The 15,255-nt window shown below is 41.0% G+C and overlaps 1 protein-coding gene across 2 annotated transcripts in view; it reads right to left on the reverse strand.

The window, feature by feature from the left end:
- Positions 1-13,045, reverse strand: part of FBXL7 (F-box and leucine rich repeat protein 7) — a 160,745-nt gene extending 147,700 nt beyond the window's left edge. The window contains exon 1 of one of the 2 annotated variants that reach the window (XM_058178248.1): positions 13,006-13,045. Coding sequence is in view for 1 of the 2 variants with exons in the window: in XM_058178245.1 (XP_058034228.1) it covers positions 12,468-12,504 (37 nt within the window). In the remaining variant the exon portion in view is untranslated. Of the gene's footprint in view, positions 1-12,467; positions 12,986-13,005 lie in introns of those variants that run through there. The other variant, XM_058178245.1, reaches the window with a different exon arrangement.
- Positions 13,046-15,255: the final 2,210 nt, after the last annotated feature.

Here is a 15,255-nt window from a genome sequence, read left to right on the forward strand (position 1 = left end):
AATTAGGCACTTACCAGATAATTAACTATGTAGGTAACCTTTGCTAATATGTAACCTTCCTTTGATGATACCTTAACTGGAGAATGGGGGAGAATTTGAATGACAAAACTCGTTCAACAAAGGCAACCCTTTTTTATTTACCAAAAATTATGTAGAGAAACAAACTGAACTTGGCCAGTACTAATCTAGGAATATACTAATTTAAAAAGTAAAAGGAAAGGAGTCCCTGTAGATTTTACTCTGCTAGTTATGGCCAACTATAAGGAGTCGTGTTCATCTCCATTTCAAAGTCGTTGGGCCAGTGCTGTCTGAAGACATTTCTATGGTCATGTGGCCAGCATGACATCACAGAACAATGTTCCAAAGATGCTTTTTCAAGAGGCAACTGTTGTGACCCAGGCCCAAGTAGGTAATAAGAAACTCAGTCCCATCTTCAAAAAAAAAAGGTCTGGGTTGGAACCAGACCTTGGAAACTACAGACTAATCAGCCTAATACCTGAGAAGATACTGTAAAAAATAATTTAAAAAAACAGATAACAGATAGGTGAACATATAGAAACAAATAAAGTTATAACTAGTACCCAGAACAGATTTGTTAAAAACAGATCACGCCAAACTAATCTTATTTAATTCTTCGACAAAGTGACTAAATTAGTAGACCAGCAAAATGCTGTGGACATAGTATACTTAGACTTCAGCAAGACATTCAACAAAGTAAATGACAACCTACTTTTTGGTAAACTAGAAAAATGTGGAACAGACAGAATCACCACCAGATAGATGTGTAATTGGTTGACAAGCTATATTCAACAAGTAGTCCTTAATGGTACTACATCTACATGGAAGGAAGGAAGCAGTGGGGTATCACAAGGTTCCGTCTTAGGCCAAATACATATCTTCATAAATGACTTAGATGAAGGAACAGAGAGGGAACTCATCAAATTTGCAGATGACACTAAGCGGGCAGGAATAGCCAACACCCCAGAAGATAAGTTCAGGATCCAAAAAGATCTTGACAGACTAATACTAATATTAGTATTACTATAAATCCTTAGTAAAACCATTCCTGGAATACTGCATTCATTTTGGTCACAACATTACAAAAAGGATGTTGAGACTTTGGAAAAGTACAAAGAAGAGCAACTAAGATGATTAGGGCCTGGAGACAAAAACATGAAAAAATGATTGCAGGAATTGGGTATGGCCAGTCTAGAGAAAAGAAAAACTAGAGGTGACATGATAGCAGCATTCCAGTATTTGAGGGACTGCCACAAAGAAAAGGGGTCAACTTATTTTCCAAAGCACCAAAAGGCGAAACAAGAAACAATGAATGGAAACTAATCAAGAAAAGAAGCAACCTGGAATTAAGAAGAAACTTCCTTAACAGTGAGGACAATTAACCAGTAGAACAGCTTGCCCTCAGAAGCTGTAGGTGCTTCATCACTGCAGATGTTTAAGAAAAGACTGGACAGCCACCTATCTGAAATGGTATAGGGTCTCCTGCTTGAGCAGGGGGTTGGATTAGAAGTCCTCCAATGTTCCTTCCAGCTCTATTCTGATTGATGGAAGAAAGATTATAAAATAGGGCAAAACTTGCTTAACAATAGCAGATATTGAGGAAAAAAGGTAAATGATTTTTCCATAAATACTTATGTTCTACTTGGAAGAAGGACCTGCTTCTGTTCTAAAGTTGATTTTCCTGTTTGAGACAGGAGCTTGGCCAGAACATACTGCTATGTGAATCATCTAAAAAGGTTATCTTCCAAGCAAGAATGGAAATTAGAGAAATCTCATATGAGCCACAATACCTAAAAAAAAACAACAGCCAAAAACAGAGCCTCGGAGGGCCATGCGCGGCCTTCCCAACCACAGTTTTTACTGGCAGAGGCACCGTAAACAGGTCCTTCGCTGTTTCCAGGTTGGCCTTGAGGGCCAGATGTAAGCACCCTAGGGGTGGATCTGGGCCACGGGCCTTGAATTTGACACCCCTGATCTAGAACAATGAAAGTTTTTGATGGAGAGAGAGAGAGAGGGATGATCACAGAGAGATCACATGTTGAAAATTATTTCATTTTTATTTTTTTCACTTAAGTTCAACTGCACATCTCTCACCCAATTGTCATGGGATTGAACTGTTATTTCAATTAGCACACAAAGACTTGCCTGAACAAGCTAGTTTCTTCCTATTTCTTTATCTCAATTAGCTTATCATTTCTCAATTATTTATCTTATTTCTCAATTAGGCACTTACCAGATAATTAACTATGTAGGTAACCTTTGCTAATATGTAACCTTCCTTTGATGATACCTTAACTGGAGAATGGGGGAGAATTTGAATGACAAAACTCGCTCAACAAAGGCAACCCTTTTTTATTTACCAAAAATTATATAGAGAAACAAACTGAACTTGGCCAGTATTAATCTAGGAATATACTAATTTAAAAAGTGAAAGGAAAGGAGTCCCTGTAGATTTTACTCTGCTAGTTATGGCCAACTATAAGGAGTCGTGTTCATCTCCATTTCAAAGTCGTTGGGCCAGTGCTGTCTGAAGACATTTCTATGGTCATGTGGCCAGCATGACATCACAGAACAATGTTCCAAAGATGCTTTTTCAAGAGGCAACTGTTGTGACCCAGGCCCAAGTAGGTAATAAGAAACTCAGTCCCACCTTCAAAAAAAAAAGGTCTGGGGGGGAACCAGACCTTGGAAACTACAGACTAATCAGCCTAATACCTGAGAAGATACTGTAAAAAATAATTTAAAAAAACAGATAACAGATAGGTGAACATATAGAAACAAATAAAGTTATAACTAGTACCCAGAACAGATTTGTTAAAAACAGATCACACCAAACTAATCTTATTTAATTCTTCGACAAAGTGACTAAATTAGTAGACCAGCAAAATGCTGTGGACATAGTATACTTAGACTTCAGCAAGACATTCAACAAAGTAAATGACAACCTACTTTTTGGTAAACTAGAAAAATGTGGAACAGACAGAATCACCACCAGATAGATTTGTAATTGGTTGACAAGCTATATTCAACAAGTAGTCCTTAATGGTACTACATCTACATGGAAGGAAGGAAGCAGTGGGGTATCACAAGGTTCCGTCTTAGGCCAAGTACATATCTTCATAAATGACTTAGATGAAGGAACAGAGGGGGAACTCATCAAATTTGCAGATGACACTAAGCGGGCAGGAATAGCCAACACCCCAGAAGATAAGTTCAGGATCCAAAAAGATCTTGACAGACTAATATTAGTATTACTATAAATCCTTAGTAAAACCATTCCTGGAATACTGCATTCATTTTGGTCACAACATTACAAAAAAGATGTTGAGACTTTGGAAAAGTACAAAGAAGAGCAACTAAGATGATTAGGGCCTGGAGACAAAAACATGAAAAAATGATTGCAGGAATTGGGTATGGCCAGTCTAGAGAAAAGAAAAACTAGAGGTGACATGATAGCAGCATTCCAGTATTTAAGGGGCTGCCACAAAGAAAAGGGAGGTCAACTTATTTTCCAAAGCACCAAGAGGCAAAACAAGAAACAATGAATGGAAAGAAGCAACCTGGAATTAAGAAGAAACTTCCTTAACAGTGAGGACAATTAACCAGTAGAACAGCTTGCCCTCAGAAGCTGTAGGTGCTTCATCACTGCAGATGTTTAAGAAAAGACTGGACAGCCACCTATCTGAAATGGTATAGGGTCTCCTGCTTGAGCAGGGGGTTGGATTAGAAGTCCTCCAATGTTCCTTCCAGCTCTATTCTGATTGATGGAAGAAAGATTATAAAATAGGGCAAAACTTGCTTAACAATAGCAGATATTGAGGAAAAAAGGTAAATGATTTTTCCATAAATACTTATGTTCTACTTGGAAGAAGGACCTGTTTCTGTTCTAAAGTTGATTTTCCTGTTTGAGACAGGAGCTTTGCCAGAACATACTGCTATGTGAATCATCTAAGAAGGTTATCTTCCAAGCAAGAATGGAAATTAGAGAAATCTCATATGAGCAACAATACCTAAAAAAAAAAAAACAGCCAAAAAAACATCAGAGATAACTGAAGGCTACATGAATCCATAAAGGAGGCCTTGACCTAGTTCACATTCTAGTGATATTGAGGCAAAAAAAAATTCTTAACTCTAGAGCACAAGTGTCAAACTCTATCGTGACATATCACAACATTTTTTGCCTTTGTGGACCTGGAGTGGGTGTGGCCTGCATCTGATGCATCCAGCCCACGGGCTTCCATTTTGACACCCCTGCTCTACAGAAAAAGAGGAATTTGCAGTAGAAAATCTTCCTCTCAGGAAGACACAGCATATTCCTTCCATTTCAAACCTGAGAATAGCAGCCTTGCTCCATTTGTAGTGTAAAATATTGAAATAATACAATTCAGGGACATAGGTTGAGCAGATAACCAAATATGGGCTTAGCAAGGGGGAGTAAGAACTTTTCTTACTTGTTATCATTCAGGATTTTAGCATCCAGAAGTCATCTGGACTGAATGTTAAAGAACAGCACCTAATGTTCTCAGCTATTATAATGTAAATGGGGATAACAATGCCCAGGAAGATTCTCTTGACTGACACAAGAGTGGCAGCAGTGAGGAAAATGAGAACCTGTCTCTCCCCCCACCCTCTTAAGCTTGGGTTTCTCAGCCACAGTTACTTCCACAGCTGGAAAATACAGCAGACACAGCTGTTCCTCTAAGGAAGTAAGGTGTAATTCCAGGAAATGTTTGTTTTTCTGGTGTCTGGTATAATGGGGGGTTAAAGTTACCTTCCCAAAGGAGGTTTCACAGAAGAGCACAAATAATATTTCAGTATGTGATGAACCCTCAAGGGAGAAGATAAAAAAAGCAACCAAACTTAATTCTACTGTTATTTTTCCCCTGTAATTTTACTTCCACCAATGAAGAGGCTTCAGATAAAATTATTATTACCTTCTAAAGTGCCAAATGGTGGATATAAGCACAGAACATGGCTTCAAAATTTTTTAAAAGAGATTCAGTTAGATACCTGGGCAATAGGAAATAAATTCTCAGCAGAGAGAGCTATTGGTCGATATAACTGCTAGCAGGGAGTGGAAAATAACACATTATCTGTAGATGACAGTTTCCCATCTTCAATACTGAAACAGACCTTCCCCACCTGATCATTTTCAGTTTTCATCTAGACTTCTGCTATGCCAAAAGAGTTGAATGCTACAAAACATGGTCTAATTACCAATGGTCGGTTTCCCAATTGGGAAACTCACATTTCTTCAAACCACATTCCATTGCTTAGGAAAGGCCCAAGATCATTTGTGGTACCCCAAATCTCTGTATCAGTCTCCACCTTACAACCTAGCTGTATCAGGAGAGAATTTTGAGAGAAGCATTACTGACATCACATTATTTCCGAGCTTTCCTTTAGCTGCTCCAAGTTAAAAGGAAGCATTCTCAACTTAGAGGAAGTTGTAAAAAAGAAAAAAGGTGAAGTGATGGCCCAGGATGCAGCCATCTTGTAATTTATTGCAGTGGTTTTTAGAACAACCACAGCCATCTATGGGTGTGATAATGGTGAGGGATAAAGCTACTGTAACAAGATTTTCAATTACCTTACTGAGAAATAATAGTGTTTATTAACTGTATGATGAGCTATACTGTACTGTACTGAAGAATACTGTGTACTTCACTCTGCTAAAGCCCCTGTGGAAAGATTTGGGGAAAGATAATGTGAAGGGTTTTGTGCAATCTTCAAGAACAACAACTTGACCCCTCTCAACATTTGTTTCTGGCCATGGGCGGTATGTGAGCCCACTCAGTGTGGTTTGTAAATCAAAATTTATGGCCCAACATACTGCATTAATCCAACTAATCAGAGTTTACCAAGCCACCCATAGTTAAGCCATGTTTGGATCCAGCTAATACATCCAGCTTGTTCTCTATGACAGCCTGGAAGTAATATTTGAGGAAAATTTCCAGGGGGAATAAGCAATTTTATTTATCATGTTTTCATGGCAGTAATTTTTGATGGCAGCTGTGTGCTAGGCTTTGCCAGTAATGTATTAGCTGTGGTTAAATATCCTTTCTTCTTATAGATATAGATTGTCTGCTTCACTAACAATTGTTTAGGTCAGATTCCTGTTTTCAGGAATATTCAAAGGCAGAGACAGAAAGCTTCAACCTACAGCCTGCAGTCAGGATGATTCTGATATTTTGTGACTCAAATCTATTTTCCTCTTTCATAATAAAATCAATTTAGTAAAGAAACATATATGAAGGGAGAAAGTTAATTTCTTGTGGCAAGTTACCATACAGTGAGTAACTACATAGAAGTATTTTGTGTATACAGGTAGTCCTTGTCTTACAACGGTTCATTTAATGACTGTTCAAAGTTACAACGGCACCGAAAAAAATGACTTATGACCATTTTTCACACTTATGACCATTGCAGCATGCCCATGGTCACATGATTAACATTCAGATGCTTGGCAACAGACTCATATTTATGACAGTTGCAGTATCCCAGAATCATGTGGTCTCATTTTGTGACCTTCTGGGAAGCAAAGTCAATGGGGAAGCCAGACTCATTTAATAACCATGTAACTAATTTATCAACTGCAGTGATTCATTTAACAACTGTGGCAAGAAAGGTCGCAAAGTAGGGCAAAATTTGCTTTACACAGAAATTTGGGGCTCCATGGTAGTTGTAAGTTAAGGACTACCTGTATTAGAATGATTAAATTAAGTAGTTGACTTTAACTTAATTTTTCTAATAATTATTTATGCCATGCCATAATCTATTTCCCAACCCAATACTTATTAGATGCACTGAACTATCACATCATTATTCCAATGTGGTCACTCCAATTCTACACTAAAAGGATTCTATATGAGGCAGACACAATACTACACATCTAAATGCAGGCTGGGGGAAAAAAGTAAGTGGAATGAAATTGCAGAGGTAGCATTTAAAGAGAACAGCTGGAGCCCATTAAACCCTGCCTCTCTCCTGCTTTGTCCCTGGGGTTGAAAAACTTGCCATTTAGTCAGGAAGCAGTTCTGTGCTATACTGTAGAATACAGAATCTTGAAATATCAGAAACAAACTACAAAAGATGACATAGAATGCATGTGGTACTTGCTCAAAACTCCAGAGCAAAGGTTGGTTTTTACTGGCTCTTCAATGTCTGCCATCATTAATATGAGTAATACAAAAGTCCCAATGTTTATTTCATAATACTACACGGCAGGCACAAACTCCACGCACAAGCATCCCGAACTAGCCTTGGAAATCTGCAAAGGTGAAGGCAGCTTTTAAGCTTGTAATGATGTCAAATTATCCTCCATTACTGTGTCATTTTGCACACATGGCCTCATCTTTTATATAGCATATTAGGTCAAAACAATGTGATTTTAACCTACTTTTATATGTTCTTCTTCCTTTCTGCTAAATGTATTGATAGGTGTTTTTTTAAAAAAAAATTATAGGCAGTGGTGGGTTGCTGCCAGTTCCGACCAGTTTGGGCGAGCCAGTAGTTGTAACCTGCTATGCCATCCTATTTAGCTGTGTTTTTTTAAGCCACATGCATGCGTGCAAGCGTGAACACGAGCAAAGCGCGCACACACACTCACATTTTCAGTACTGGGGCAAACTGGATGTTAATTCATGTGCCACCCACGTCTGATCATAAGTTAGTTTTTAAAAAAATCATCAAGGTTAAATAAGCATTGGCCTTTTTTAAATGAAGCTAAAGGCCATGGTTGCATGTAACAATAAATCCCAAACTAGCCAATCAGGGAATGATGCCCTGCTGAGAGAAAGGCAGTTATGTACAGACCCAGTATGATGTCATGGGAAATGTGTTGTCTTCTATGTGTCTGTATCCAGGATGTAGCAGAGAGGTTATTGAGGCTGTTCAAAGCCAATTCTTTCCTTTCGATTCATATGCGGAGAAATCACAGACCAGAAAAAGCATGACAAAAACCTATGAGGTTTTAAACAGGAAGAAACTTGGAAGAGAGGTAAGTTGTTTTTTTAAAAAAATAATACTTCCAGACAAAAGCCATGACATTAGAAAAAACCAAAATCTTGAAAGTCAATAACTAGCTACGTAAGTACTACTATCCAGAAGAATTTGGATTCTGGGATGAACTATGTTGCCTTCATGAAGATCACCTGGGAAGAGATGAGCTACAATTTATGAAGATAAGGAAAGAAATATTGGCAAGTTCCAATCTCATCAGGAGGGCATTAAACTAAAAGAAATGGGGAAGGGTAGCAAAAAACCCTATCTAAATTTGTAGCCAAGGGTTAGAAAGCAGAACATTAAGAGAGAAAAAGGCTCAAGACTTTGAAGGGAACTACAGTCTAACAGAAAACCCAGTTAGTGTTGCTACTCAAAACCTCAGATGTTTTTACACCAATACAAAGAGTACGGGGAATGAAACTCAAAAAAACCCCGGGTGTGATATGATAGCTATCACTAAAATTTGGTGGGATGATACTCAGCATTGTAAATATAAATTTAACAATCAGAACACAGAAATTCCATTGAAAGTGTCCGAGTATGAATACAATGAGAGAAAAGCAATATAAACCTAGGAGTTTATAACAGACTACCTGGGCAGGAGAAAGACATGGATGAAAGCGCATGCAATTAGCCTGGAATCTAATTGTGCAACAAATACTTGCTGTTTTCATTTTTATTTTATTTATTTTTATTTTTTTTGCATTTATATCCCGCCCTTCTCCGAAGACTCAGGGCGGCTTACACTATGTCAAGCAATAGTCTTCATCCATTTGTATACTATATACAAAGTCAACTTATTGCCCCCAACAATCTGGGTCCTCATTTTACCTACCTTATAAAGGATGGAAGGCTGAGTCAACCTTGGGCCTGGTGGGACTTGAACCTGCAATATTGCAAGCAGTTGCTGTTAATAACAGGCTGCATTAGCCTGTTGCGCCACCAGAGGCCTTTGTCAGAAGATAAGAAGAAAGAACAAGGGGGACTGCAACTGGGGACCTAATCCTCATCAACAGAAGTTAATTGGTTGAAGTAATAAAAGTACCCTGTAGGAATGTGATTGTTTTGAATTTGTGACACCCAGAGGAGGAATCAGTGAGAAGACTCACAGCTTTACACCAGACTTCAAAAGAGTTGATTCTGATTACAGGTAATCCTCGACTTACGACCGCAATTGACCCCAAAATTTCTGTGGTTAAGTGAGACATTTGTTAAGTGAGTTTTGTCGCTAAAGGTGATCACATGACCCCAGGACATAGCAATGGTCATAAATATAACCAGTTGCCAAGCATCTGAATTTTGATCAGACGATCATGGGGATGCTAGAAAGCTCATAACTGTGAAAAATGGTAATTAGTTACATTTTTCAGTGCCATTGTAATGGTCACTAAACAAAGTATTGTAAGTCAAGGACTACCTGTAATTTTAAGGTAGCTTGGATCCAATGGCATGAAATCTTGAAGGAGAAAAAGGTCCAGGATAAAAATGGTAATCCTAAGAAGCAAATTCCCACAAAAAGAAAAATGGGAGAAACTAGAGGCCAATGAGCATCTACACTGAGCTCTCTAAAATGTTAAAAAGGAAAAAAGGTTATGCATGGAAATGGAAGGAGAAACACCTAACCAAAGAAGAAGTCATGGCAGTCTCCAGAAATGGTAGAAACTATCAGAAAGGCTCTAGGTCAGAATGTGCTGAGGCTTGTGACAGCTATTAGGAAAAAACAAAGGGTTCTGTTGGTTGTTTGGAATCAAAAGGGAAGCTAAAAGGAGTGTGAGGAGAAAGTAGTGAATTGGATATGAGCAACAGTGATGTCTTGGCTTTTATTTTGCCACTGCCTTCTTGCAGAAAAATTGGCCATTGTTATGTCACTGGGGCAAAGGAGGGATTTGCAGCTGAAGATATAGTGGATAAGCAAAAGGCAAGATAAAACTTTGCCAGTTTGAACAGATTCAGATCTTTAATGCCACATCAACTATGTTCTACCATTCTTGGTCTTCTTTGGGAGTTCCTGGAGGACTGGTGAAGGAAGGAGGAGAATCAAGGAAACTACAAACCTGTCAACTTAATGTCTATATTAGGCAATGTTCTTGAACAGATTAGTAAATAGCATGTTTGTGAGCAGTTGGATAGACATGCTCCAATTAACAGATGCCAGAGGGAATTTGTTGCAGATTATATCTTTTTTCTCAGATATAATTTTAGTAGATCAGAGGAATGCCAAAGAATCAGCTTACCAGGACTTTAGCAAGCCCTTCACTTTAATAAAACGATAAAATATGGACTAGATCAGTTGTCCCCAACCCCTGGGATGTGAACCGCTACCAGTCTGTGGCCTGTTAGGAACTGGACTGCACAAGTGGCCGGTGAATGAGCGAAGCGTCATCTGGTCATGTGCAGGATCTAGGTTGTGCATGAACCATCACCCCAGCCAGGGGGAAATTGTCTTCCATAAAACTGGTGCCAGAAAGGTTGAGGACCGCTGGACCAGATGATACTACTGCTAGATGGACTCACAATTGACTGAACGCCTGTACTCAGAGAATGCTAATGAATAGCTCCAGCTTCAGGGGAAATACTGAATAGATGGCATAGGGCTTTGTCCTGGATCGAATGTGTTTAAAAAGGTTATCAGTGTCTTGACTGAGGGAACTGAGACAATGTTTATAAAGTTTGCAAAGGACACAAAACTGTGAGGGATGGCTAATATTTTAGATGAAAGCGACGAGTAAAAAAAAGTCTAGGCAGACTTGAGCAAGGGGCTGAATGAATAGGATGGACTTTCAGAAGTGCTTCAGTTTGGTCATACCATGGTTTCTGATGCGGGTTTTTTTTATCTTCAGTTAGACCAACAGTATTCTTTATCTGGGTCGAATTAATTAATACTAATGTGTTTCTTCATAGAATTCTATTATACAATTCTGATCTGCGCTTCCTGATAAATGTGGGGGACAAATTGAGTTGTCAATTTTGGTTAGTGACGTTAGTGAAACTAATCACTATTGGAAGAGACCCTCAGTATGAATGTGCCAGTATGTGCCAGAAGGATTCATCTTTAGAATATACAATAAATTCTACGTGACTCTTGATTTAAGAGGACAAATTCCTTGTGTGTACAATCACACTTGGCCAATAAAAGAATTCTATTCTATTCTAAAAAGAGGAAAGAAAAGGATATACAACAGATACCCATGCCATTCACAAAACCCTTCTGTGACACCAGAGACATGCCTCTGCACAGTGTTACAAAGTGAGTAGTAGAATAGAATAGAATTTTTTATTGGCCAAGTGTGATTGGACACACAAGGAATTTGTCTTGGTGCATATGCTCTCAGTATGCATAAAAGAAAAGATACGTTCATCAAGGTGTGTGTGTGTGTGTGTATATATAGATAGATAGATAGATAGATAGAGAGAGAGAGAGAGAGAGAGAGAGAGAGAGAGAGAGAGAGAGAGAGAGAGAGATGGTGTTCTTGTGTAGGTTCAACCTACTGATATATATTATTTATTTAGCCTCCGTATGTCATATAGGGCCAGGGAAGCTACAATGATATGCACTAATATACAGGGTAGTCCTTAATTTACAACCACAATTGAGTCCAACATTTATGCTGTCAAGTGAGTTCTGCTCCATTTTATGACTTTTTTTGCCACAACTGTTAACTGAATCACTGCAATTGTTAAGTTAGTAACAAGGTTGTTTAAGCGAACCTGGTTTCCCCATTGACTTTGTTTATCAGGTCGCAAAAGGGGATCAAGTGACACCCCACCCCACCCCTAGGACACTGCAACTGGCATAAATGTGAGTCAGTTGTCAAGCATCAGAATGTAAACCGTGTAACCATGGGGATGCTGCAACAGTCGTAAGTGTGAAAAACGGTTGTAAGTCACCGTTTTCAGTGCCGCTGTAACTTCGAACTGTCATTAAGAGACCTGTTGTAAGTCGAAGACTACCTGTATACAGTTCTTGTTTCTTATTCGGCCTAAACAGCTTCTCGGCTCAAACTTTTAACAAGACAGGCAACCCCCGCCCCCCGCCCCCCCAAAAAGCGCTTTGTCCCATCCCGTCTCGCTCCGAAGCAAGGAGTGCCAAACCCCAATAAAATTGTACTGCAAACATTTCGGAGAATTCAACTTCGGTCCGTTGCAGCAACTTCCGAGCGATGACAAAACGGCAGATGCGCCAAGAGACTATGAAAGGAAACCGCAAACCCTGCCTTGACCTTTACAAGCTGCCGTCCCGGATCGCGGGCGTTGCAAGAGCCGGGAGGGAGGGGGTGCGCGACCTCCTCGCTGCTCCTAGCCGGAGCGTCTGCAAAACGCTCCCAGGCTCTTAGTAGCGGCTGGAGTAGCGCCCGGCTGCCCGTCCCCAGGCAGGCGGTCGCACGCGCGCGACTCTCGCTCCGCGGTGACATCCAGGGACCCCGCCTCGGCGCAGCGGGACTTACCGTCACTGCCGTACTGCTTGCCATTGTTTGCACCCATCCTGGAGGCTTCATGCTCTCGTCCTCCTCCTTCTCCCAATAGCCACCATGGCGAAGCCAAAAAAAAAAAAAGGTTTGGGGTTGGGCAGGAAGAAACAAAGGGAGTGGGGGAAAAGACCCCCTCCCCAAAAAGAGACCACCAGTGGGGATAGGTGGGTAGGTGGGGGTCTTCTCTGTATCCTCCGAGATGCTCCTTTTCCTCTTAGTTTCCCCCCACCGCCCTCCTCCTTACAAAGGACAGCGGAGCAAACTTGACAAGCCGAAGCCAACCGAACCTCCCCCAAGAACGAGGAAAGCAAACAAGGGACGGTAGCTCGGGTGATAATCCACGGGGAGGCTGCGGCAGCCCAAGGCGGGAAGGAATAGAAGGCGAGGCGCGCTAGTTCCTGCAAAAAAAGCTGGCGGAGGAATGGCAGCGGTCTCGACCGAGCGCTCCAACTTCGTTCGGGGTTCTCTTTTCTTCCCACCTCCCCCTGGTGGTCGAATCTCGTCTGAAAGTTACCGGATTTGTTCTTCTCTCCCACCCAGCCACACCGCGCTCCAGTCCTGCGCCTCGGACTTTTTGTCACCGGGAGGCGCCTCCTTCCCGGGTCAGTCAGTCCTTAAAGCGGAGCGCGAGCCGCCGGGCGCGCGCGCGCGCGAGAGAGAGACAGAGAGAGAGACAGAGAAAGGGAGGGAGCAGACAAAGCTGCTGCGATTAGAAACAAAGGATGTTCGCGCAGATTTTGCAGTCTTCCAAGTTTCCCTTGATTAGCGAGGTGATCCGTTCCAAGGGATGTTTCCAATCTCTAGCTCTCGCTCTCCCTCCCTGTCATCTTGTATTTCTCTCTCTCCCTGTCTCTCTGTCTCTTTCTCCCTCCCTCCCTCTGTCTTTCCATCTCTCTCCCTGTCACCCTGTCTCTCTCCCTGTCTGTCTCTTTCTCCCTCCCTCCCGCACTCCCTCTCTCTCTCTCTCTCCCTTCCTCCCTCTCTCTCTCTCTCTCTCCCCCTCCATCCCTCCCTCTTTCTTTCTCTCTCTCTCCTCCTCTGGCCTGAGTGAGGTTTTTCAAGGAGGCTTGATAGCATTTATGAAGACTTTGGATGAACAGTTTGTTGAATTGATCCATGCGCTTTTCTAAATGCAGCCCTTCTAAATTGGAAACCGTGCACTCTAAGTCTAGTTCAAAAGGTTCTGCATGTGCCTAGGGTGCTCTTTTCGACACCACTGCAGATCCTTGAAATTATCTAATAGGTAGATTTGACACTATCCCCCATCCCCCTCAAGAAGATCTGAAACAGCTTTCAGAATAGAGTAGGGTTTTTCAAGTCCTGTGAATATCTAATGCTGTTCCCTATACTTTCCTCTGCAACCCCTATTTCTGCTTAAGGCAGAGGTTGCCAGGGTCAAGGTGGGGCTATAAGAAGGACCTTCTGGAGCTGCAATTTGATTGGTAGGAAGTGGCTTGGCTTCTCAGGGGGAACCTTGTTGATATTTTGCTGATCAACAGCTCACGTGTATGGTATTTAGTTGCTGTGTTGCTAAATGTGATGTGAACGGCCTTGATGGTGGCTGAAGGGGCTGCACTTTGGTTTCATGTCCTTGGAATCCAAAAGCCAGAAAAGGGAAGCCCTGGCTGTAACCCCCTCATCTGATTTGCCAAATATTTTCAGTAAGAGTAATTATGCGTGACTAGCTTTTCCTGATTGCAGGTATATGTCTTCTAATCTCTTGATAACAATTGACAGTTCTTCAACATGCAATGGCACGGCCACTGTGTTGATGCAAATGCCGCAATTATAGGTCCATATCTACACATCACTTTTTCTGGTTTGGGTCTGGATGCTCATTATTTCTTCCACGCAAAGTATTTTGTGTCTTCTCCAGAAATGGACATCCAAGACATTTTTGGCAATAGAAAAAGCAGCAAAGCAGGGGAGATACCTAGTAAGTAGCCTTCTCTTGAGGAGAAAGCAAGTGGCAATGTTGCAGTGTCCCCCAACTGTGCAGTTACTGTGAATATAAAAAAAGCTGTACATCTCTGTTAAGCCAGTTTTGGAGATGTAAAAAAATCAGACCAAGAGAAATCAATTCAGAACGTTTTCCACCTTTAATATAACATAAGCTATACAATTCAATTGAAAAGTGAACAAATATTTTAGAGAGAAAAATAATTAAAAAAATAGGATAATATGGCCGCATAAGTGTGAAATCTCATAAATAGGGATGTGGCTGTGTTCAGAATTAATAAATCCCATTCAAACTTGTAGTACATAGTAGTCGGTACACAGATGTCATCAATTAAAGTGACTCTGATCAAGCTCATATAGAGTTCAACTTGTTCTAGTTGGATTTTCCTGACATTTATTAAGCTGCCTGAATTTCACCTTTTAACACAGCAATGACCCAAAGCATATCTCCAAATCAACAGAAGAATGGCTTCCCCAGAATAATATTAAAGTTGGAGTGACCCAGCCAGATCCTGGAGCAGAATCCAATTGAAAATCTGTAGGCTGTCCTGAAGAGGGCTGTGCACAGGAGATGTTCTCGCAATCTGACAGATTTGGAGCACTTTTGCAAGGGAGAGTGGGCAAAGATTGCCAAAGCAAGATTATGCCATGCTGATAGGCTCCTACCCAGTGGTGAAATCTGGACCGATTTACTACCGGTTTGGTGGCTGCGCATGCGCGTTGTGAGCCAAGTGCGTGCTGTGCAGGCACATGCATAGTACACATCAAACATGTGCTGCACGCACGCACGCATGCATCTGCAGTA

Source organism: Ahaetulla prasina, chromosome 3 (genome assembly GCF_028640845.1).
Source record: "Ahaetulla prasina isolate Xishuangbanna chromosome 3, ASM2864084v1, whole genome shotgun sequence".
Taxonomy (NCBI): domain Eukaryota; kingdom Metazoa; phylum Chordata; class Lepidosauria; order Squamata; family Colubridae; genus Ahaetulla; species Ahaetulla prasina.